The following is a 23,440-nucleotide window of genomic DNA, read 5'->3' on the forward strand; positions in this document are numbered from 1 at the left end:
TTAAGCTACTGATGATTTCACATTGAAACAAACAAGCAAAAAAATTAACTAGTGCTAGAGCAAATTATTTTTCTCTTTTTCTCTTCTGAGTAATAGTTGCTTTAAATTCCCAAACTTCTACAGCTGTTTATTTTTGCTTCCTACAAAATACTTGCCTCTTAAGAGAACAGAGAACCCTATATTTAACATTTGGGGTCAAAGGTATGTCAAATAAAGATCCTGCACATATCTTTACGTCATTTATTTTGTTACTGTCATGACGTTTTCACCATTTAAAACATAAGTATTTAGATAAATATACATTCTCCAATACAACTGTTTATTTTAAGTAATATTGTGACTGGAGCCTGTAAGCCAGAGGTGCAAAACTGGCCTGACAGGCCATTCTATCTGGCCTGTGGAACCCCTAAAAAATTTAGACAATATTTATCTGCTCCTGGATGCCTGAAAAAGATGACAGGAGGCAAGGGCAGTAAGACCCAGGTAGAGACAGCAGCAGGAGACAGGGACTCAGCCCCGCCCCACCCTCCCCCCCAGCCACTTCCCTGCTTCCTGCCCCAGCACCACGTGGCTGCAGGCTGCATGGCCAGACTGGGGAGCACGAGGCCCTGCTGGTATGGGGCGGCTGTACATGCATGCAGGCAGGGGCAGAGAGAGAGAGAGAGAGAGAGAATGTGTGTGTAGGTAGGAGCAGTGTGTGTGTGTGTATGTGTGTGCGCGCACGCGCAGGCAGGGACAGAGGGCAGAGTGTGTGTGTGTGTGCATGCATGCAGGCAGGGGCAGCGTGTGTGTGCATGCATGCAGGCAGGGGCAGAGTGTGTGTGTGTGTGTGTGTGTGTGTGTGTGTGTGTGTGTGTGTGCACGCACGCAGACAGGGGCAGCGTGTGTGTGTTCGTTGGGCAAGTCCCACGCACACCTGAACTATACACATGCACTTACACACCCTCTCACACTATACATGCAGACCCCCACACCCACACCCCTCACATACCCCAGCCACCCTCTCCGCACACACAACCCCCCACAAACCCCATATCCACACACATACCCGCATGCTCCCTCACCCCTCCCCAAACCTATACCCACCCCCCTGACAATATACAAGAGTAAGACTTCATTTTAAGCTATTGTGCAATCACCTCTATGTATACTACACAAACACATGTAAACCAGGGGAAAAATATTTTCTGAAATCAAATTAATGAATGTTTTAGATGTTCTCTTTTTAGAATATAATTTGGTATTTTTCTGGTTCCAAGATGGCAAAACCCCTTGCTGAAAGGAGTACTTCCGGAGACAAGGGGAGGGACTTCTGGTGGCAAAGATCAGGGGGCGGGACTTCCAGTCCCAAAATGGTGACCAGGGAGCAGGGCATCTGTCAAGGAGTGGAGCTACCCATACAGCCCTCGACAGTTTGCCAAAACTTGGTAAGTGGTCCTCTGCCCAAAATAATTACCCACCCCTAGCAGTGAAATAAGAAATGCTATCAAACAATACACTAGCTTCACACATGTACATTCATAGTGAATCTTAGAGCAGAGGGCAGTCATCTAGGTGACTGCCAAATATTTAACAAACACTTACTTAGAATGCCTAATTAAAACTCATTTGTAATAGACTGAGTAAAGAATAACAGCAACTGATGCGATGGAAAAAATACCACCCTTGCTTGCATATTACAATTCTGTGCTGAAAGCAAGAGAAGGCCTCATGGCTTTTCTTAAATCTGTACTACAATAAATAAAGCCATGGACATCTAGAATTAAATGATTATCACTTTAGACCAGTGGTCAGAAACTTTTCAAGGCTGTAGGCAAAATTGACAAGTTTAGAATAGAGGCAGGCCGGTGGGTAGGTGCTAGGACCCAGCTGATTGTGCCACTTTTCTCTGTTGCTTGCATTGGGAAAACACCCCCCACTGCTGCTTTTCTCTGTGCCAGCACAGGGAAAGCACCTGCCACCACTTCTCCCTGTACTTGCCACTGTTGCTTCTCCTATCCTGGCATAGGGAAGGTGCCCACTGCTGCCATTTCTTCCTGCACTGGACCCACTGCAGCTGCCACCACCACTGCTTTTCCCTATGCTGTCATGGAGAAAGCAACTACTGCCAAAGTCCCCCACCACCCAATGCCGCCAAAGCTCCATATCCATGGGCCAGATCAAAAGGCCCCACAAGCTGAATCCAACTTATGGCCCATAGGTTGCTGACCCCTAACCTAGATGTTTCAGTTTGCTGTTAGGAGTTCAAACTTCATGGATGCCAGGAATCCTGGCTCCCTGCCAGTCACAGAACCTGGAAGTCCCAGCAGAACTTGCATAACACATGCTGCACACTCCTAGGGTTTCCAGGCTATCAGCTCCACAGGAGGGACTCAGCAAGTCGTAAGGCCTCGTTACACAATATGTTTAGGAGGCTTCTTGAGTTCTTAACCCCTGGATTGGATGCACATTAACACCTTTATGTGGCTTAAAGCACATAAAGGTATTAACACGTTCAAAATTACGCCACTTCAGGGCAGGATTATCTCTAATTTGCATAACCGTGCTCCTGTTCCATTAAGATGTGGCCACTCCCCACAGCTATTCAGCCCACGCTGAAGTCTTCCAGGATGCTCCACGGCTGTAGCGCTCGCTCTGCCTGATGTGCCTAAGAGACAACTGCCTGGACTAACCCACTGCTCCCACCAGACAGAACAAGCACTGCAGCCCTGGAGCACCCAGCTGTCATGGTGCCTCATGTGGTCCCTTGACCACAGGCATCCCAGCCCCTGTGCACACCGAGTCCTGGCATCACTTGGGGATGCCAGGGATGCTTCAACCACCTTTTAACCACCAGACTGAAAGGGACTCAGCTTTAAAGGGCCCAGAGTTTTTAATAACAGAAAAACACAAGGAACATTATGGGAACATTAAGGGGTACCACCTCCTCCTGGTACCGTATGCAGCTCCTAGTCCTGCCCCTGCTACCAAGACTCTAGTGGCAAGTCACAGCTGTGCAGGTAAAGGTCAGTCAGAGATGGTTTTTTGGCCTTAAGGTACGACTGCTCCACTAAGCTGAACAACACTAAGCCAGTTAACATATGTGCAGCTTACAGCATAAGATGTAACACTGATTTGGTCTGAGCACAAGTTATCAGGGTTTCCAGACACCTTGCTTCAGAATCAGCAACTTGATGCCCTAGAGTCCCTGGCATGACCTGGCTGGTTTCTCCAGCATCCCTCTCACTCTGGGCAGCAGGTAGAGAATTGGTAGGGGTGAAGCTGCAGCTGGGCAGGGCTAGGGAGCATGGGGCTGGCACCAGTCCAGAGCCAGCACCAGGGGAGAGGCAGCAGTGCGGAGCTTGAGTGGGCAAAGTGTGGGTATCAGGGAGGGTTGGTGAATGTGGGGACTCCCACCCCTACACATTCCCTCCATGTTGTGCAGCCCTTGCAGACAGCAGCAGCAGGTAAGGGCACTTGGGGTGCTCATGCCCAGCGAAGGCACTGGTGCCCAGCAACACACAGCTCCAGCCAGCACTGCACATCATGGCAAGGGATGCAGCCTCCGCCAAGCCATCTTTATCACTGGCGCTCCCTGCCATACATGCACAGCCCCTGCACTTGCATGGCATGGGAGGAAAGCCCCGCGTGCTGGCACCAGCTGCCTTCCTTGCTCCTGGACCTGCAAGGAGCAGTGCAGGCAGCTGGCTCCAGCTCATAGGGCTTTCCTCCCATGCCACACAAGCAAAGATGCTGCATGTGCATGGTGGGGAGTCCCGCCGAAAGAGGCTGCACCCCTCACCGCAATGTGCAGCACTGCCTGGAGCCACATGCTCCTGGACAATAGCACCTGTGCTGGGCACGAGTGCCCCAAGCACCCCCACCTGCTGCTGCGCCATGGGGGGACTGCATACCCCACTACCCTCCCTTACCCCCCACAAATGCCACATACCCACACCCTGCTCCCACAACCCCCCCAACATACCCTATACCCCCCACACACACAGCCACACATCCCCACACCCCACCATACACACCCACTCAACCAAACACCACCCACACAATATATAAGACTAGGAATTTATTTTAAGTTATTATGTAATCACCTCTATATACACTATGCTAACACAAATAATGGCAAAATATTTTAATTTTATTACAAAAAGTATGTTATAGTAGGTTTTTGACTTTTAATGTATGATCTGTTTTTTTTCTGGCTCTAAGATGGTAACCCCCTCCCAAAAGAAGTATTTCTGGGGAGCAAGGAGAGGGTCTTCTAGTAACAAAGGTAAAGGGTCAGGGGTGGGAACTTCAGTCCAAAGATGATGACCAGGGGGTGGGGCAACTGTCGAGGGGCAAGGCTACCCATGAAGCCCTCAAAAACTCACCAAGCATCGTTAAGAGGCCCTCCACCCAAAATAACTGCCTGCCCGTTGTCTATATCCCAGTGCAATCTGCATAGCAGGGCTGCCATACAACCAGGAATCCTGAAGGCCCAGTCTCCGCAACAGCACCAAACACCTGTCACAGAAAACAAGGTCTGCATTTTGGTGGAAACCAATCAAAATGAGTGTGTTTCTGTGAAACATCAGAATTTCAACAAATTAGCATTTTCCAATTACGAAGTTAGCAGCAAAAAACTGTTCTGCCTCAAATTTAGAGCAGAAAGCGTCAGTGCATTTCTAGTGCATGACCACTTATGTTAATAAGAATGATTAAAAGTGACCTGCAGAGGACAGGAAAGTGAGCTAGTTTGTTTCTTCTTAAGTAATGGAAAGGTCCAAAAGTTTGCCTGTCCTACCATTTGCCAGTTTTATTTAATATTAAAAATGCAACTCTTGCATATGAAACCTATAAATGAGAAATACAGTCAAACTACACCAACATATGAGACTGAACGTTTAGTAAAGAAAGATGAAAGGGATTTTTATTCCAATTAAACTAGCTGTTTGCTAATTCTTGCATGGCTCTCAGTGCCTGAAAATACTTTTTTTTAAATAAACATTAAACAACTCCAGCCCTTAAATTAAGGGCAAGAAAGGTCCCAGAGGAAACCTGAGACCTTCAACAATATTTCCAAACAAATCAAGGAAGTATAGACTTGACATTCTTTAGACTTTTAAGGTCAAATACAGTCAGACAATAAAAATAGTTTTCAAGCTACCTTTATACATCAGAAAAAATAAATCTCTTTTCAGTTGTGTACATTTCTTTTGCAAATTATCTTCAACCAGTCCAGATATTCTACTGATGCAGTTTTTTGTTAATCAGATTACTTAAGACTTATACAGGACCCTTACTATAAAACTCGCTTATGTAAGTGTTGAAAGCTTCTGTTACCAGAAAATGTTCTGGATGGTCCAAACAAATCTATTCTTCACCCATATCAAATGTGGTTTGCTTTTATCAGACCACTGGCTAAACAAAGTCCAAGTCAAGTTATTAATCAGATGGAAAACTGAGGAAAATACTCAGGCAGTAATGGTTGTGTTGAAGTAATGTTGTAGCCATGATGGTCCAGGAATTATGTGAGGGGCAAGGATGTTTTTGGGTAGTATCATTTACCGAACCAACTGTATGGTTGGGATAAAGTTAGACATGTTTCTGAACGCAAAGCATTCTTCTTCAGGTCACCTGACTAAGGCCTTCTCTAAGCAAAACCTGACTATGGCCGAAACTAAAATAGTTTTAAATTTAACACTATTTTAGTAAAATTAGTACAATCTCTGTGCAGACATTTGTAGTGTGCTTTATTTCAGTTTAGCTTAAACTGATCTGAAATAAGATTGTCCACAGAAAGACTTACAGTATTTCTAGTGACAGAGTTTAAAATTCAATTAAACTTCAGCCTAAATTCATTAAACTCTCTCAGTGATGTATTTGGTAGCTGTGTTGGTCTGAGATAAAAAGAAATGCAAAACTCTAGAACTCTTGGTTCAGAGATGATACCTTTTATTAGGCCTGAGGAAGGGTGCATGTGCCCAAAAGTTTGCAGAAAAAGATCATTTTGTTTGCTATTTCTTAGTTGGCCTAATAAAAGGTATCATCTCTGAACCAAGAGTTCTAGAGTTTTGCATTTCTTAAACTCTCATGCAGACAGTTTTGTACCTGCAGTCAGCAACGCTTTCAGCTGGCAGGCCAGAATGACCCAAATAGGAGGGGGACAAGTGCTGGTACCCAGATCCTGCCGTCACCACCACCCCACCACAAAATGTCACCAAGTCCTCTCTACAACCCCCTGGCTCTGGGCTGAATTCAATCTGCCTTGCAATCAGGATTGCTGACCCCTGCTTTAATCCATTTCATTTTAAATTCTTTAATCCATAGCATTTTAAATTCTTTATGCTTCATCTACTGTACAATTTTTTTCTAGGGAAAGGAAAGTGACATTATCTACATTTATAGGTATTATTTAAACTAATTTGAAGAAACTAGTTTGGATATATTACTGGGGAAGAGTATAAGAGTATCACATGGGCATACGGGGAGAAAGGAAGCCCAAAGCACTATTTGAGATGAAACTGGCAAGGGACATAAAAGGAAATAAAAAGGGATTCTACAAGCATGTCAGAAGGAAAAGAAAGCCTAAAAAATCATAAGAATGCAAAAGGCAATCTAGTTGCAGATGATGTGGTATGTACTAGATATGATATGCCTTGATTTCAGCAAAGCTTTTGACCTTGTCTCTCATAGCATTTTTATTAGCAAGCTAAGGAAATACAGGCTAGAGGAAATTATCGTAAGGTGGGTACATAATTTGTTGAATCATCATGCTCAATAAGTAGTCATCAATGGCTCAATCTCTAGTTGGGAGGAGGTATCAAGTGAGGTTCCCCAGAGATCTGTCCTGGGTCCAAACACAAACTGGAAAATGATTGATTAGGTTATGGTACTGGAAAGAAGGACCTGGGGCTTACAGCAGACCATAAGCTGAATATGAACCAAGAGTATGCTCTTGTTGCAAAAAAGGCAACTAAATAGTGGGCTGTAGTAACAAGAGTATCACTTGCAAATCAAGGAAAACTATTCTTATGCTTTGTTCAGTACTGGTGAGGCCCCACTTGAGTACTCCGTCCAGTTTGAGTCCTACACTTCAAGAAGGATGTAGACAAGATTGAAAAGAGTCCAGCAGAGACAAACAAAAGTATTAGGGGTCTGGAAAGCATGATTTATGAAGGAAGTCTGGAAGAGCTAACATTATTTAGTCTGGAGAAGAGAAGACTGAAGAGGGATTTGATAACAGTCTTCAAATACCTTAAGGGCGATTATAGAGAGGGAGATGGCCTTTAGTCTGTAGCCACACAGGATAAGACTAGAAGCAATGGCCTCAAACTGCACCAACGGGAAACTTTGGTTGAAAACTTGGAAGAATTTTCTAACTATTAAGAGTGGTTAGTGTTAGGCTACCAAGAAAACCTACAGAATCTCTATCCGTGGAATTTCTTTTTCAAGAGCAGGTTAGACAGACACTTGGTTGGAATGGTTTTAGTCAGGAATGATCTTGCCTTGAGCACGGGACTGGATTAGATGACCACTGGAGGTCCCTTCCAGCTCTACCTTCTCATGATCCTATGAATCTAAACCTGGTAAGAGCACAGTAAACAAATAATCTTGCACTGTACTGGAGGACAAAATCATTACATTTTTCCCCATCTCCACTACAAACTGACACAAGGATATATGCTAGATACTGCAAGGAAAGAAAAAAAATCAAGTTCCTCCTGAGATAGGCTTTTCATTCATATATTATTTGTTAATAAAGAAGCTGCAAATTCTGTAAGAGCCACCATGAATCCAGACAAATCATAGTTGTACACTTTCAACACACCATAGTGTATTTTAAGGAATATTGTTTCAGGCAATTACTACCCGGGAGCTATAAATGTGCATATAGGCACAGCGGAGAAGAATAAATAATGAAATGGCAGCAAGTATACATACAGCTGTAAACCTAACTGATTAAGGTACAAGCACTGAAAAATGTGAGTGCCTATGCAGCAAACTCACAAAGTAAGTACAAATTGCAAGCAATAACCTGGTTCTGTTCCAGGGCAGCACTGATGCCTTTGTATACAAAATGTTATATTTTGCTAAGAGTGTAGTTGTTTCTTATGTCCAGTAACCTAAAATTAAGTATGGTAGTTACAGCTGATGGAAAATGAACTATTTACAAACAAAACTAAAGTAAACAAAGGTAAGATTGAAGTCACAGAGTCCTGCTTTTGTCAGAAATGGACAGCTATGATCCTCTCACTCAAAGACCAACCATGATTCAAATTTTTGACCAGAGGGCTGATAAAATACAGGTCTTAAGAGTTCTAAGGTGCACACAACTTCTTTGTGACAGTTGCTATTGGAGCATCTTGGATGCTGGTATCACGTTAAATATTGAGTAGGTTATATCAGATAATTCTGCATTCCTTAAATGGCCCTAGGTTCCCAGCATGAATCTCATTTCCTGTCCCATCCTAGAAGATTTGCTGCAACAGAAGGGTCATAATCATTACAGATATGGGTAAAGAATTCCGAGGCATCCAAGTTATATTATAATACTTAGGTTCAAAGTATGCTTCTTGTCCAAGAGAATACACACCCACATTGTAAGGGATCAACATTAACTGATCCATTCAGACAGGGAATTTTATGAACTATGATTATGTCATCTACGTAGTACTGCTTACCAAAGTTTGCCTTAGCAACAAGCCCTGGCAAGTCCTGTTATTTGGTTAGTGTCAGTTATCTCCTATCTTCCTCTGTTAGCTGTGGAGGGTAATCCTGGTCATGACTTCAGAGAATGATCTTATTACTGCATTACTAAAGGTGTCAAGCAGATAGATGACTGGCTTGCAAAAGCTAGGAACATTCCCTGAACTCTTGATGTGTGTGAGAATTTTTTCTTAAATGGGATTCAACAAAAAAATACACTGTTTACAGGAGCCTTAAGACTGTCTACAAAGAAATGTTTTATCACGTATATAAAGTAACTTGTATTCAGTGAGGCACCTACTCCCATATCAGTGAGGGTTTTTTAGTTTCCATTAAAACCAGTCCCAAGTGATATAATTAAACCAAAAGAAGGTGCTCTCATACTAGAATATGGGTATCTCTACAGACAATTTGCCTAGAATGTCTTTGAATGTACACCTTTAAAAGGGCTAGGACAGCCTTGCCATAAAGATACTGATCCCTAAGAAACAGTTCAGTTTGGACTGCATACTCAGACATATAAGCAGTGATTCTCAACCAGGGTATAATGCTACTCTGGCATGCTCTGGAATCCTTTCAATAGTGTTTTGGGGTACTAAGCAACATTAGCACTATTGGGTGTGCAAACATGATTCACAAAATAAAACCTGAGATTTAAAACATAGCGTTAAAAACATTCTGTCCTGTTGTGACATGAGTTCTTTGCAACAGAAAAACTGAGCTATTATTATTCTGTAGTTTAAGATGAGTGAACTGTAAGAGATAACATTTTCCGTGTGGGGCGTCAACTCAAACAAGGAGTGCCTCAAATCTAAAAACGTTGAGAATCACTGATCTAGAGTATTACTTCCAGTTTACTCTGTTATTCTACAACATTTTTACTTCTCTTGTTCATCACTTTCTCTGCTGCATACTGACTTATGTTTTGCAAAGCAGGCTAATGGCTGCAAGGCATTACAGCCCAGTATGATTTCAGTGCCTCTATACCAAGGTTACCCGGATTGACCTTGTCAGCCATCTTTGGACCCACAGATAACTCAATCATGGAAGACAATCATCCTTAACTGCAAGGGATTGCTGATGAGGATGATGGCCAAGGATTCTCAACCAGAGTGCCACATGGTGCCAAGCAATGTTAGCACTGTCGGATTTGCAAACAAAATTCACAAGATAAATCCAGAAATTTTAAACTGGAATTCATAGTGTTAAAAACATTTTGTTTTGCTCTGGTCTATGAGTTCTTTGCAACAAGAGAATCGCCCTGTAGTCAAACAAGTAAAAACCAACCTATCATTTTTCAAAGGATGCCCTGAGTCTACCAAGAGATACCTTTCATCTAAAAAGGTTGGGAATCACTGCACTACACACCCCGTACCATCTTTTCATGGAGGTCCCTTCCAGCCTTTCTTCATGCCTAAAGTCATAGTTTTAGGCGTTTTTATGCAAACCGTAAATACGAAGATATCTATCAAAGTACTCCACTACTTTGAAATATATGTTTTGCCTATAAAAACTATGTGCTTCAGTCCCCAGGGTTCCCAGCCACTTCTCATTTTACATCTATTCTTTGTGTACATTGTGTGCAGGGTTAAGGCATTCACTGTCAGAGGAAAGACAACAAAAAGTACTAGGCTGAAGAGAGCCGATTGCCACAAGAAAGAAACAAAGCATCCGCCAAAAAAACAAAACCTTAGATAGAAGGCAGCACAATCTTAAGTAGAAAGCAGCAGCACAATTTCAAGAGGCTCGATTACATAAGCCTCAAGAAGTTATTTTTAACAAAGCGATATTCTATTAAATGGGTATTTTAATAAAACACCTATTCAGAGCCACAGAAAACTATCTACGGACTGTCAGTGTGGCTCTGCAGTGTGCTCTCCCTACTATAGCACACTGCAGACACAGTGGACAGGAGAGAGCTGACTGACAGAGTGCTCCACTCCTCCCATGCAAGTGGAGGCAGAAAGAGGATGGACAGCAGAGCACTGTGGGATGCTGGAGGGCTCAGGGGATTGTGAATTTAAAATAAAACACACTGGAAGTGAGGAAATTTATACTCAAGACTCCATCAATGCCTTTAATTCTCCCATATAACCCTAGCTTTGCGGGCAGTATGGCTGCACTAAAACTTAAGTCAGATAACTTCATAAATGAAATTTGCACAACAGAAGGGTTATACTGAAGTTATACCCAAGAGGTATAGCCAAGTTATACTAAGTGCAGCATGCCATTTTATTCTAGACATTCCTACTCCAGTTATTTTCCTTATTTAGTGCCCCATTCCAGGACAGTTTATTTTCATTCCTCGTTACAGTTGTCTCACATAATTAAACAGGGAATTAACATGTTTACACCAATGTAAACAGCCTGTACCACAGTCTTAAAAAAAGGGAGACACAAGATGAATAGGCTTTATATCAAAGTAACTATGCTGAATTCATGTGAATAACCCATGGAAAAAAACTGTATGGGGGTAAGTATCATGTGTTCATAGCTATCCTATAATATTCTATGTGCTCGGGCAGAAGCTAAGGCATCTGTTGAGAGGAGCAGCTCCTCTCTCCATTCCAGATCCTGGTATAGTTTCTACCAGTGTTCACAACTAATACCAAATTACCCTGACATAAATGTTTCCAGGCCCCCCATCTTCTCTTCTTTGGTAAGACCAACAAATGTCAGCTTTCTTGCTGTCTTTTGTTATCTGAACACTTATGCAAAACAAACTGGACACAAACCAAACCCACTGTTAACAACATCCTGCAATAGATCCTAACCAGGTAAAATTGGTAGCTGTGTGTCATTTAGAACTTTTTTAAAATGCATGGTGGCAAAAAGACTGATGTTACCAGTAAAATACCAAAAATGATCTCCCAGAACTGGATGTTTTACAGTAGGTTTTATGTTGTAAATTGATTCATTAAACTTCCAGGCTAGTTTAATTTTAAATTATTCCCATAATAAGCAATCCAAGACAGGTTATTTTGTAAAAGGTTTTTTTTTAATTAGGGTATTCAGTGTAAATAGCCTTTTTTTTGAAAGCATATTATGTAAAGTTACCAAAAAATTTCTAAATCTAGTGTTCTGTATTATCCTGAAATTCAGATTCAGAATATTTTTTTTTAATCCTGGCAAGTAATTACTCTCCCTTTGACTTGTGTTGTAAAAGAGAATTAGAAATCAACTCACTTTTCTTTTTTCTCCTGTTTGTGGGCCTTCCTTGTAAGCTGAGCAGCCTTTCTGCTATAAGGATGGATGACTTTTTTCTCTTGCCCTCCACCTTTGCCCTTTGGTGCTTTTGGCTGAAACAATGAAACAGCACAAGGAATAAAGTGAAACACTGCTATTTTTGTTCACAAAGCCCTACATAAACCAGAAGAAACAGCTTAAGGGAAACCAGTAGCATGTTATCAAAGAGATTCACTAAAGACAGGTCCTGCATTAATACTTTCAAGGGTCCATAATTCATAAAAACAGATTCATTGGGCTCATATAAAGTTATATTATTCTCAGTAATACAAAGAGTGACATGAACATAAAAGCAGATTCATGAGCTCAGATTCAAACATGGCACACAAAACAGAGCAGATTAATTCTGCACGCTGAAGAAAAACATGCAACCATTATCATAAACCAACTATGAAGGGAAAAAAAAGGTCATTGTTATAGGCTACATTTTATAACGAAAACATAATTCTCTTCTCACAGGGATCCACAATGGTAAAATTAACCCAAATTATGCAATTCTCATAGCTTTCATAAGGGTATACAAATACACCCTTATCTGTTCGTATACACCATTATTATTGGAAAATTAATAGTGTAGGAAAATCAGCTTAATCAACAGAAAAAACCCTTGCAATTCTGCCACAGATAGCTATGAAAATTATTAACGTTGCCAACTAAATATTTTTGCTGCTTATTTTTTTGCACAGAAGCTCCTTTGTCATTTCCTTGTTTGATCTCTTATAAATATTGTATTTATCTGAATCCAAGACAACTTTGAATTTAAGACCTCTTCCCCCCAAATTTAATAAATTTGTTATCAATTTCCATGCATTGGATCTATTAGTGGAAGGTAGTCTTAAATTTGTCCCCCCACAACTACTGCTCCCCTGCCCCTTCCTACCACTTACCCCTCCGTGCCTGCCACCTACCCTCCTCCTTATTCCCATACCTCCCCACTCCTTACACCGCATGCATGCCCCAACTCCTACCCCCTTACCTTCTGTTGCAGCTCTGCTCTTCCAGAGCATGACCCCAGCTCAGCCCCAACCCAGGCTGATCTCTGCCTCCTCCAATCCCTGCTCCATCCTGCAGCTTGCTTCTCCACCCCCTGCCCCAATGCTTGTGCCTGCTCCCTGTCCCATCACCTTCTGCTGCAGCCTGGCCAGGGAGAAGCAGCATTAGCAGGAACCAGAGCTAGAGCAGAATGTAAGGGGGGGAAGGGGTAGAGGGAAAGCACATAAGCATACGGGGCAAGGTGCAGATCACCCCCTCCCCCACACCAGTTTTCCCCTCAACCACATGCCCCCTCTTGCCAAACAAGCTATTCCAGCCCAGGACAGGTGTAATTTCAGCTGTAACTTCAGCCCTAGGGCCTGGGACCAAAATTGGTGCTAAGCTGGCACCTACCCCAGGCTGATACTCAGATCCAAGGCAAGTCCACCCCACACCTGCTGACTGGGGCGAAAAACCCTCATCTTGGAGTAAATATTTTAAAGATGATATAAGTCTATAATCTAGTTTGACAGGTTCACTTCTATTTTCCTTTATTTATATTTTAACAGACTTATTTTTTATCACGTTGATTTGGCAAACAATAGGAAAGAGAGCCTTGCCAACATAAATAGACTACTGAGCTTTTAACTGGTTTTATGTGGAGTTGTGCAAAAATCTTCATGTTGTCTTTTGAGATGATGGGGCATTTAAGAGCAAAAAATAACAAAACAAAAATAAAGAGAAAAGCTTTGTGAACATTCACAAGCAAGAACGCAGGAAAAGGAACCCACCTAATGTTAATATTGCTTCTTTAATTTCTGCTGTTATAGAAGTATTTTGTTGCATACATCTTTTAAATATTATTATTAAATATGCTAGCCAGAAAATATTTCAAGAGTACTGTACAGTAATTTGTGCTGTATATCAGGGATGCTCAACCTCTGGCCCATGACACCATATCATGCAGGCTGTGGGGCTCCCTACAGCTCTGGAAACTTGGTGGTAGGGAATGGTGATACTGCTTTCTTACCCACAAATCTCCAGGCCCTTGAGGAGTCCTGGACCCAGGGCTCTGCAGGTGGCAAATCTGCCCGGACCCTCAGCATTGGCCCCCGCGCGTCACAGCTCCAACCCCACGCGGCGGTGACGTGAGGTGCGCGAAAGAGCGACACCAACACAGGGGCTCCCCCGTGTGTCCCCTCAGGCAGCCCCGGGGTAGACCCCCCTGTAGCCTACCCCGCACCCCGGGGCTCCTCTCGCGCCCCGCTACAGCCGGAACCAGAAGGTCTATACTGCCCCCACCGCTCCGCGGACCCACCATGGCGAGCCCACCAACGGGGTAAATAAGACCGGGCAAAGACAGCACGTGCGCCAGCTCCGCAGCACCGGAAGTGGTGTCAGTCCCTTCCTCCAACCCGTCCGGCCCCGCTCCACTGGCCCCAGCGTTCGGTTCCGGTCTGTGCCTGCCGCGCCTGCGCACACGCGGCGGGGTGGGGGAAGTCTCCAGCGGGGAGGAGCTGCAGAGCCGGGGTGCCTGTGGTGCTGCGACCCCGGGCTGGGGGTTGGGGGGAGCTGGGGTAGGGCTCAAGGCAGGAGCCTCCGGCGCTAAATCAGCCCGGCGCGCGGGGCTGGAGAGCCCGGGATGCAACTCACAGCTCCTGCTCGCCAGGGGCACTTTTACACGTGATGGACCTCTGCTCCCATGTGCGATAATTAGCACGTGTGGGAACAGACTGCATTTTAATTGATATATTTACCAAAATAAAAGCCCAAAATAATTGCCCGCGCCTGCGCTAAACATTAGTATTTAAATCCCTTCTCCCAAATGTCACCTGTCAACTTTTGTAAGTTACCTAGACCCCAGGGGTGGGTAACCTGCACCATGTGTGCCACAAATGGCACGGGCAGCCTCTATGTGTGGCACGCAGCAGATCCAGGAATGGGCAGCAGACAGGGCAGAGAGCAGAGCAGGGATAGGCCTGGGAACACAGAGTAGCTCATTATAGCCCCCTTGAAATCAAAGGAGCTATGCTAATTTATAACACCAGCTATATACATCCATAGTATGTATTATAATTTGTAGATTTAAAATTATACAAAATATTGATATAGATCATTTTATGTTTCAGTATGTAGTGATTATAGTGAGGAATGGTGGATTTAATTATGCTTATTTACCATTTGTAATAAATTAAAAGTAATAAAGGTTTGGTGGAAGGATAATACTGTAGTCCGCAGGTTTGTCATTGCCCTGAAATAGAATAGTTTTCTGAAAGCATACTGTTAGGTTTATAATAATTTGGATTTTTAAGAAGTATTAGCTTTATAGCTGAATACAAGGCATGACCTGTGGCCTAGTAATGCAGCTGACCACAAGGCAGAATGATAGGCCTTTGCTTGTGTCAAGTAATCATTTTAACTGCAACAAGCATTTTCTGAGTTAAAAAGTGAATCTGTGTATGTGTGCTAAAAAAAAAAATCAGCTACAGCTAGAAGTAAGATAAGACAGAGAAACCATTGTTTGAGCTTACTGGTTGTGTCCTTGAGAAGTATCTTCTACTGTGTAAGGTTTTGCTAACATAATGTTACTGTTACTTAACTTTTAGCTTTTAAAAAGTGCTAGTTCAGCTTAATAGAAATATGCTGTTACAAAGATTTATAGAACACCGCCCCAAGTATTGCTTTTTGTTAACCATATAGTCTTGCTTTGTTGTAAGAAATATAAAAGATCGCCTCACCCTTGAGGGGGGGCCATTTTGCCTTTTGCTGGCTTTATGGTCTTTGCTCGAGCAAATAAACAGCTGTCTTTCTTTACCCGCGTTGTCTGTCAATCAAATTACAGCTAGACAACGGACCTTAGGGAGGTTTCTCCCACCACAATTTGGCACCCCAGATGGGACCCGTCTAGCTTGACGCCTTTGGAGACCTCCATCCCCCGACACCCCAGCGCGCACCAGGTGAGTTCACCTATTTGGGTCAGTCTCGGGAGGTGGACGGTCCCCTCAGGACCAATAAGGCGGGATCCTCAAGTCGGGTAAAGGAACGGTACCGGCGAGTACCTCAGGTCAGGTATGTTTTTGGTTTCTATCTGGTTTCTGCTTTTCTGGTTTTACCTCTAGAGGTCTCTGAAAGCAGTCTTTGAGGGTATCTGTCTGCTGATCTAAACGCTGATAGAGCCAGCAGCCTCGCCGAAAGGCAAAAGACACAGATATAAGGTAGAAATGCTGTTATAATGGCCAATGACTAGGGTCTCGGACTCAAGACGCCCCTCCTCACGGAGAAAGCCAGTGGGGTCCGAGAACACCGGTTGTTGTACGTGGACAAAACAGCTTCTAGGCAGGTAAAACTTAGGGAAATAAGACTGCTTGTGCTTGGATATAATCATGGGTTCCGGTCTAGGAAAAGTTATTCCTGATTCACCCCTTGATTTTATGATTAAGAATTGGAAACATTTGGAGGGACGGGCGGAACTGTCCAAGTCTCGTATGGCAGAACTCTGTTTAATTAATTGGACGTCTTATACGTCCCAGTTAGATTTGGAAAGACAATGGCCAAAAAATGGATCATTTGACCTAAATCGTCTGGCTGCCTTACGAAAGATCTTGGAGGACCTCCGCCCTAGTCAAATTAGTTATTGGTATTTATGGGACAACGTTGCTAACAAACAATTAAAACCTTTAGCTTCCCAAACCCCTGCACCTTTTCCAAATCTGTTAGCTCCCCTTCTATATCCAAAACCTGCTGCACCACCGTCATATTCAGAAGATGATTACAGACCCATGCCTAGGCCCCCTAATCTACCATTAATACCACCCCAAATGTTTAAACCCCAAAACATTGCCCCTGGGCCGGCCGAGGGACTGGGAAGTCTTCGGGAGGCATCACCTCAATTGTCTCTCTCAGAATCCCCGAGTCCCGGATCTGGAGATGGGTCCAGAGATCCCTCTCCAGATTCCAGTTCTACTCCGATTTCAAATCACACTCGTCAAAAATTGTCTAAGCCTGAACTTCAGTTACCTTTAAGAGAATACCCTGTGCCTGGCGAGGGTGGAGAAGTTATCAGTCACTGGACACATGCTCCGTTCTCCACCACAGACCTCTTAAACTGGCAAAAAAACACCCCCAGGCTCAGAGATGATCCCGAAATAGTTCTAAGACGCTTCAAAACCATTTTCATGACTCATAACCCCTCCTGGTCAGATGTCACGCAGCTTCTCGAAAGCCTCTTAACTATGGACGAGAAGACTCAAGTACTACGCCATGCTGACCAATTTCTAGCCGATCAGCCCCATGAAAACCACCCCATGCCTAATGGCGTGCCCAGGCAAAATCCGAATTGGAATTACAATCAGGAAAGGGGACAAAATTCAATACGAATGCTGAAAGACAGCATTTTAAAAGGATTAAAAAAAGCAGGAGACAAAACTACAAACTAGTCCAAAGTGACAGCTACTGTTCAGGGTCCTGAAGAACACCCTTCAGACTATTTTAAAAGACTCTGTAAAGCTATACGTCAATATGGAAACATGGACCCCGAGACACCTGCCACTTTGCCTGTGTTAAGACTTGTGTTCATAAGTCAGGCTAGCGAAGATATTAAAAAAAAGCTTCAACATAACACTGAGGGTGTTGAGAACAAATCCATGACAAAAATCTTAGCCATTGCTACTAAAACTTTTAATGGAAGAAAAAAACAAAAAAACAAAAAAAAGATCAGTCCAACATTCGCATGTTGGCAGCAGTAATACACCCCACAAATGCCTATAAAACCAATCTGCCCCGTGTCCCGAGGCCCTTTGTGCCTAGACAACCGGGCCGTACCTACCAACCATATGGGCCCAACATATGTCATTACTATAAACAGGAAGGACACTGGAAAAGAGAGTGCAAGTTAAGACCAAAAAGATCCCCAAGTGATAACCCTGAAAATCAAAAATTCAAGAACCCTCAGTTCACTACTGTTACCCCAGATCTTGCTCAAAACCAATGTGACGACTGACGTGATGAGAGAGATTCTACATGCCACTTTCTACAACTATCCTCTGTCCAACCTAAAAAAGTCACCCTAAACTGCAATGCTCAAGATCCCCTAATACCCTTAAAGATAAGAAAACACGTCTACGAGTGCCTGCTAGACACAGGGACAACATTTTCCAGTATTTCCAAAGGACATCTTTCACCAAGTAAAAAACAAGTCACTGTTACGAAAATTGAGAAAAAACCCTTCCGTTGCTCATTTTCACAACCCACAAATATAAAAATTGGCCCCCTCTCAGCAAAACACTCTTTTCTTCTAGCAACTGGCCCTGTTAACCTTCTTGGACGGGATCTTCTTTACAAACTACAAGCCACCATACAGTGCTCACCTGACGGAATTATTCTAACGTTTCCGTCCTCCCTGATCCCAATGATAGCCACAGTGCTTGCAGTTACAGAAGACTCGAGCTTGCAGTCTCTTCCCCTTGTTCTAAAAGAAAGGGTAGCCCCAGAGCTTTGGGGCCTCACCTCCAGCTCGGTGGGACTCCTAAAATCTGCAGATCCTGTCAAAATTCTAATTCGTACCAATCTTGAGCCACCTAAAGTACCCCAGTATCCTTTGAAAGCAGAAGCTATTGAGAGACTCAAGCCTTTAATTGAAGATTTTTCTAAACAAGGAATTTTAATTCCCTGTCAGTCCCCCTATAACACACCTATACTTCCAGTAAAGAAACCCAAGCCTGGTCCAGACGGGAAACCTGTGTATCGTCTGGTTCAAGATCTCAGACAAATTAATAAGTATGTCATTCCTCGACACCCGGTTGTTCCTAACCCCAATACTATTTTAAATGCAATACCCCCTGACACTGCTTTTTATACCGTAATAGACCTCTGTTCTGCTTTCTTCAGCATCCCCATCCACCCTGAATCCCAATATCTTTTTGCCTTCACCTGGGGTTCTTCTCAACTGACCTGGACAAGGTTACCCCAAGGATATGTAGAATCTCCCAGCATTTTTTCTCAAATTCTTCATAAAGATTTGCAAGATGTTACTTTTCCTAACTCTTCATCCCTTCTAATATACGTGGATGTTTTACTCTTATGCTCTGCCTCATCAGAAGCATGTATTCAAGACACCATCATTTTACTCACTGCACTAGCCGCCAAAGGCCACAAGGTATCACCAAATAAGCTTCAGTTTTATAAATCCACTGTTAAATACTTGGGCCACATTTTGAAGCCTGGCCAAAGACGCCTGAGTGATGACAGAATCCAAGCTATCCTAAATATTCCCAAGCCTATAACAAAGCGTCAAGTTCGGGGTCTGCTGGGAATGGTGGGGTTCTGTCGCTCCTGGATTCCAGCCTTCGGAGAGTTAACCAAACCACTTGTACAGCTTACTACAAAAGAGGCAGAAGAGCCAGTCTTTTGGGATCATGAAGCTGCCCGTAGTTTCAATAATATAAAATCTGCTTTAACTTCTGCCCCTGCCCTAGGGCTACCAGATTATCGAAAACCTTTCACCCTCTTTGTCCATGAGCGACTAGGAGTAGCCTCTGGGGTACTTACTCAACCCTTAGGAAACACCCAACGCCCGGTAGCTTACTTCTCTGCACAATTAGATCCAGTGGCAAAGGGGGGAGTAGGCTGCCTTCGTACAGTGGCAGCAGCTGCAATTATAGTCGAGAAAGCCCAGGAATTAATCCTCGGATATCCCCTTATCCTCAAGGCTCCACATGCAGTTGCCCTACTTCTACTCCAGAAAAATACTCAACATTTTTCTCATCAGAGAATGAACAAATATAAAACCACACTTTTAATGGCTACAAACCTGGTCATAGAGAGATGTAATACCCTAAATCCAGCTACTCTATTACCTCTACCCAGCGACGGGGAACCAGACTCTCACGATTGCCTTCAAGTTGCAGCATTTTCAGACAAACCCAGGGTAGATCTTAGTGACCTACCCTTAGACAACCCTGACTTGATTTTTTTTATAGATGGCTCTTCAAAATTAATAAATGGAGTTAAAAAAACGGGTTATGCAGTAGTAACTCCATTTAAAGTACTTGAAGCTGAACCACTGCCTGGGCAGTTGAGCTCGCAGGCGGCTGAACTTACTGCCCTTACACGAGCTTGTCAATTAACATCGGGCCACTCTGTAAATATTTAGACTGATTCTAAATATGCCTTTGGAATCTGTCATGCCACTGGACAATTGTGGAAACAGAGAGGATTTATGACAGCTTCTGAAACTAAAATATCAAATGCTAAACAAGTTAATGATCTCCTACAAGCTATAATGTTGCCAAAAACATTAGCGGTAATGCATTGCCCAACTCATACCAAAAAGGGAGATCAAGTCTCAAAAGGCAATGCCCTGGCCGATGCTGCAGCTCAAACAGCAGCCTTACAACCACTATCCGCCCTAGCCTTCCAAGCTCAAATTCCCCAGTCAAAGGCATATTTGGAAATATTGCTAGAGCCAAAAATATATGAGTCTGCACCACCTTTAGAACAACAGAGATGAAAAGCGACAGGAGCCACCTATAAAAAAGACGGAATATGGCGATTGCCAGATAAAAGGATAGTGTTACCTAAAGCAGCTCTTAGACCCTATCTGCAACAACTCCATCAAAGCGAGCATTTAGGTTATAAAAAACTTGCCACTATCACTAACAGGCTGTTCTACACACCTGGAGTCTACCAGGAAGCAAAAAGGCTTTTAGAACACTGCAGTATATGCAAAAGGTTTAATATCAAGAAAAAAAAATCAGGACCCCCTGGGGCCCGCCCCTGGGCTTATACTCCCTTTAAAAGACTACAAATAGATTTTCCTGATATGCCTAAAGACAATGGATACAAAAACCTCCTAATAATAGTTGACCAACTCATGGGGTGGATAAAAGCTTTCCCCACCAGAAGAGCTACAGCACAACAAGTAATAAAAATGCTCCTTAATAAAATTATACCCAGGTTTGGTCCTCTACATATCATTAAAAGCGATCAAGGATCACATTTTACTGCTGACATAAATAAAACACTGGCCAGCTGCCTAGGAATAGAATGGAAATTCCATACCCCTTGACACCCAGAAAGCTCAGGACAAATAGAGAAAATAAATCAGACCCTGAAACAAAAAATTAAAAAGCTATGTGCTGAGAGCGGGTTAAAATGGACTAAGATTCTCCCACTGGCCCTTATGTCCATCAGAACTACCCCCAGGAGAAAACTAAAGCTCAGCCCTTACGAGCTGCTGTTTAGACACCCTGTTCCCCAACATTTCCCCTTATTACCGGCTCACACTTCTTCTCTTTTAAGCGATAAAAGACTCACCTCCTATATTTTATCTCTACAGTCTCAGTTAAAATCTCTCCATAGGTATGCTGCTTTAAGCCAACCCCTCCCTGCCGATGTCCCAGCACATCGCATCCAGCCTGGAGACTGGGTGTATATAAAAACTTGGAAACGGTCTCCCCTTAAACCTAGGTGGCAAGGACCGTATCAAGTCCTCCTCACCTCCCACACCGCCATAAAAATAGCAGAGAAGGACAACTGGATTCATTATACTCATACAAAAAAGACGGAAGTTTCACCCGAGCTCAGGATCGGCTCCAACGCGAGCTTCCCTGACCTGGAAAAGGGGAAGCCAAAAAAAGACGACTGCGGACTTCGTGGGAGCACCGCACGCCCACCTGACCGCGACAAGGGTGAGCCAGAAACAGACAAAAAAATAAAAACAAACACCTCCTGGACCTGCAGCCCGTTAGATAATATAAAACTCAAACTAACCAAGGTCCACTAATAAACTGTCACCCTTTTGGGGTCCTGCCCAGCCCAGAAAACACCAAACTCCAAGTACTGCATCCTCTAGACACTTTTGGATCAGTTAAAACCGAGCACTTTGAGACTGTAACATGTCCCAGAAGATCAGTTATTGGAGCTGCAGGGTTGTGCATACTGTTTGTGCTGATTTTAGTTATAATATGGTTTTTATAACTATGTTATTTCTAATCTTTCTCTTTGCTGGAGAAATAAGTCTCTCACAGGGGTCGGCTATAGCTGCCAGTTGCTGCAGATGTGCTAATCCTGGTGCCCGAGGTTTTCCTGTCTGGATAAGCGATTCAATCGAACTCTCTGATATAGATGGGAAGGTCAACATTGCCCGTTGGTATCCTCCCTCACATTGCTATAGTTCAACAAAAGTTCGGGTATTTACTTATAAAACAGAATATTGTGTAAAGCCTAGCCACCCAGTTTTCAGACAATTTGCAGAGTCTCCTCAGGCTAAGACTACTCTTAAACCTAATGTTGCCCACATCTCTGATAATAATATATACCTCCAATACGTTGAGAGAGCCGCTAAAGCAGAAAACCAAAGTGATTGTTGGGTGTGCAGTCATTTTCCTCTCCACACTCAAGGAGGCATTCCTATGACTCCCATCCCCTTGGGCCCCATCGAGTCACTTTTAAACCCCTCTAATAACCAAGCTTGGGACCAAAGTCAACAGGAGTTCCTTTTAATAAAGCCTGTTGTTAGAGATTGGTGTTTCTATATAAACTGCTCAGTATCAGACTACATTAATGTAGACACAAGCATATGTCACCACTATTTTACTAGTTCTAGTAGAGGAGACTGGCGTAATAATAACACAACAACTCCTACCTATTGCAGCTCTTACAATGATTTCTACAGCAACAAAAATTTAACCAAGGGCTCTAATCCTATCTGCACCCCCATCTCCTCTTTAAATAATACCTTGTGATATTGTTTATACACTGATACCTCCCGGGGACAATGCTTCTTCAATGGAACTGCAAATCCTTCCTTTAAATCAAAGAATAAACGCGGGGTGCTAGGGTTAAAAAACGGGGGCCGAATACCTCCTAAGTATTCAAACCTCGCTACTTTAAAAAGACAATACTGGGTCTGTGGCTCCCACGCCTACCATAAAATCCCTGCCAAAGAAAAAGATATCTGCTATCCGGCGATGCTAAAACCCTCTACGTCCTTTGCCACGCACCTTCCACGGGGCAGGTGGCGAAACGAGAGATTTACAAGAAAGCCGTGATATAATAAATAAATATCAAAAAACTCCGCTTACCAAAGGAGTGTTAGTCGGGTGTTCTTTAACAGGTATACTCCCAGGAATAGACACTGCTTGTCTTAAAAGATTTACACTTCGCCTACAAGCTGTAATAAAAATCATGGCTCATGAATTCAATAAAGGTCACAAGAAACTCTCAAAGGCCGTTGCTGCCTTGGCTGACACCCAAAAAAAACTCAGACAAATGATAATTCAAAACCGTATAGCCCTTGATTTTCTCCTCGCTGCTCAAGGGGGAGCTTGCACAGTTATCGGACCAGAATGTTGCGTTTGGGTTAACAGTTCTTTTACAATAATACAAACCCACCTCAATGATGCAGCTGTCCATATCCAAAAAGCCGAAGATATAGCAAAAATCCCCAAAGATACATCTCTTAGCTGGCTCACAAATTGGTTACCTTCCCTTACAGGATGGCTTAGACCTTTTATATTAAGCTTAATTAAAATTGTTA

At 43.2% G+C, this 23,440-nt stretch overlaps 1 protein-coding gene across 1 annotated transcript in view; it reads right to left on the reverse strand.

Moving 5' to 3' along the window:
- TMA16 (translation machinery associated 16 homolog) overlaps positions 1-23,090 on the reverse strand; it is a 75,681-nt gene extending 52,591 nt beyond the window's left edge. The window contains exons 1-2 of the mRNA XM_059721294.1: positions 22,986-23,090; positions 11,872-11,984 (exon numbers count right to left, since the gene is read on the reverse strand). Coding sequence (XP_059577277.1) covers positions 11,872-11,984; positions 22,986-23,090 — 218 coding nt within the window. The remainder of the gene's footprint in view (positions 1-11,871; positions 11,985-22,985) is intronic.
- Between the last annotated feature and the right edge of the window lie 350 nt (positions 23,091-23,440).

The sequence above is a fragment of the Alligator mississippiensis genome, chromosome 2 (genome assembly GCF_030867095.1).
Source record: "Alligator mississippiensis isolate rAllMis1 chromosome 2, rAllMis1, whole genome shotgun sequence".
NCBI classification, from domain to species: domain Eukaryota; kingdom Metazoa; phylum Chordata; order Crocodylia; family Alligatoridae; genus Alligator; species Alligator mississippiensis.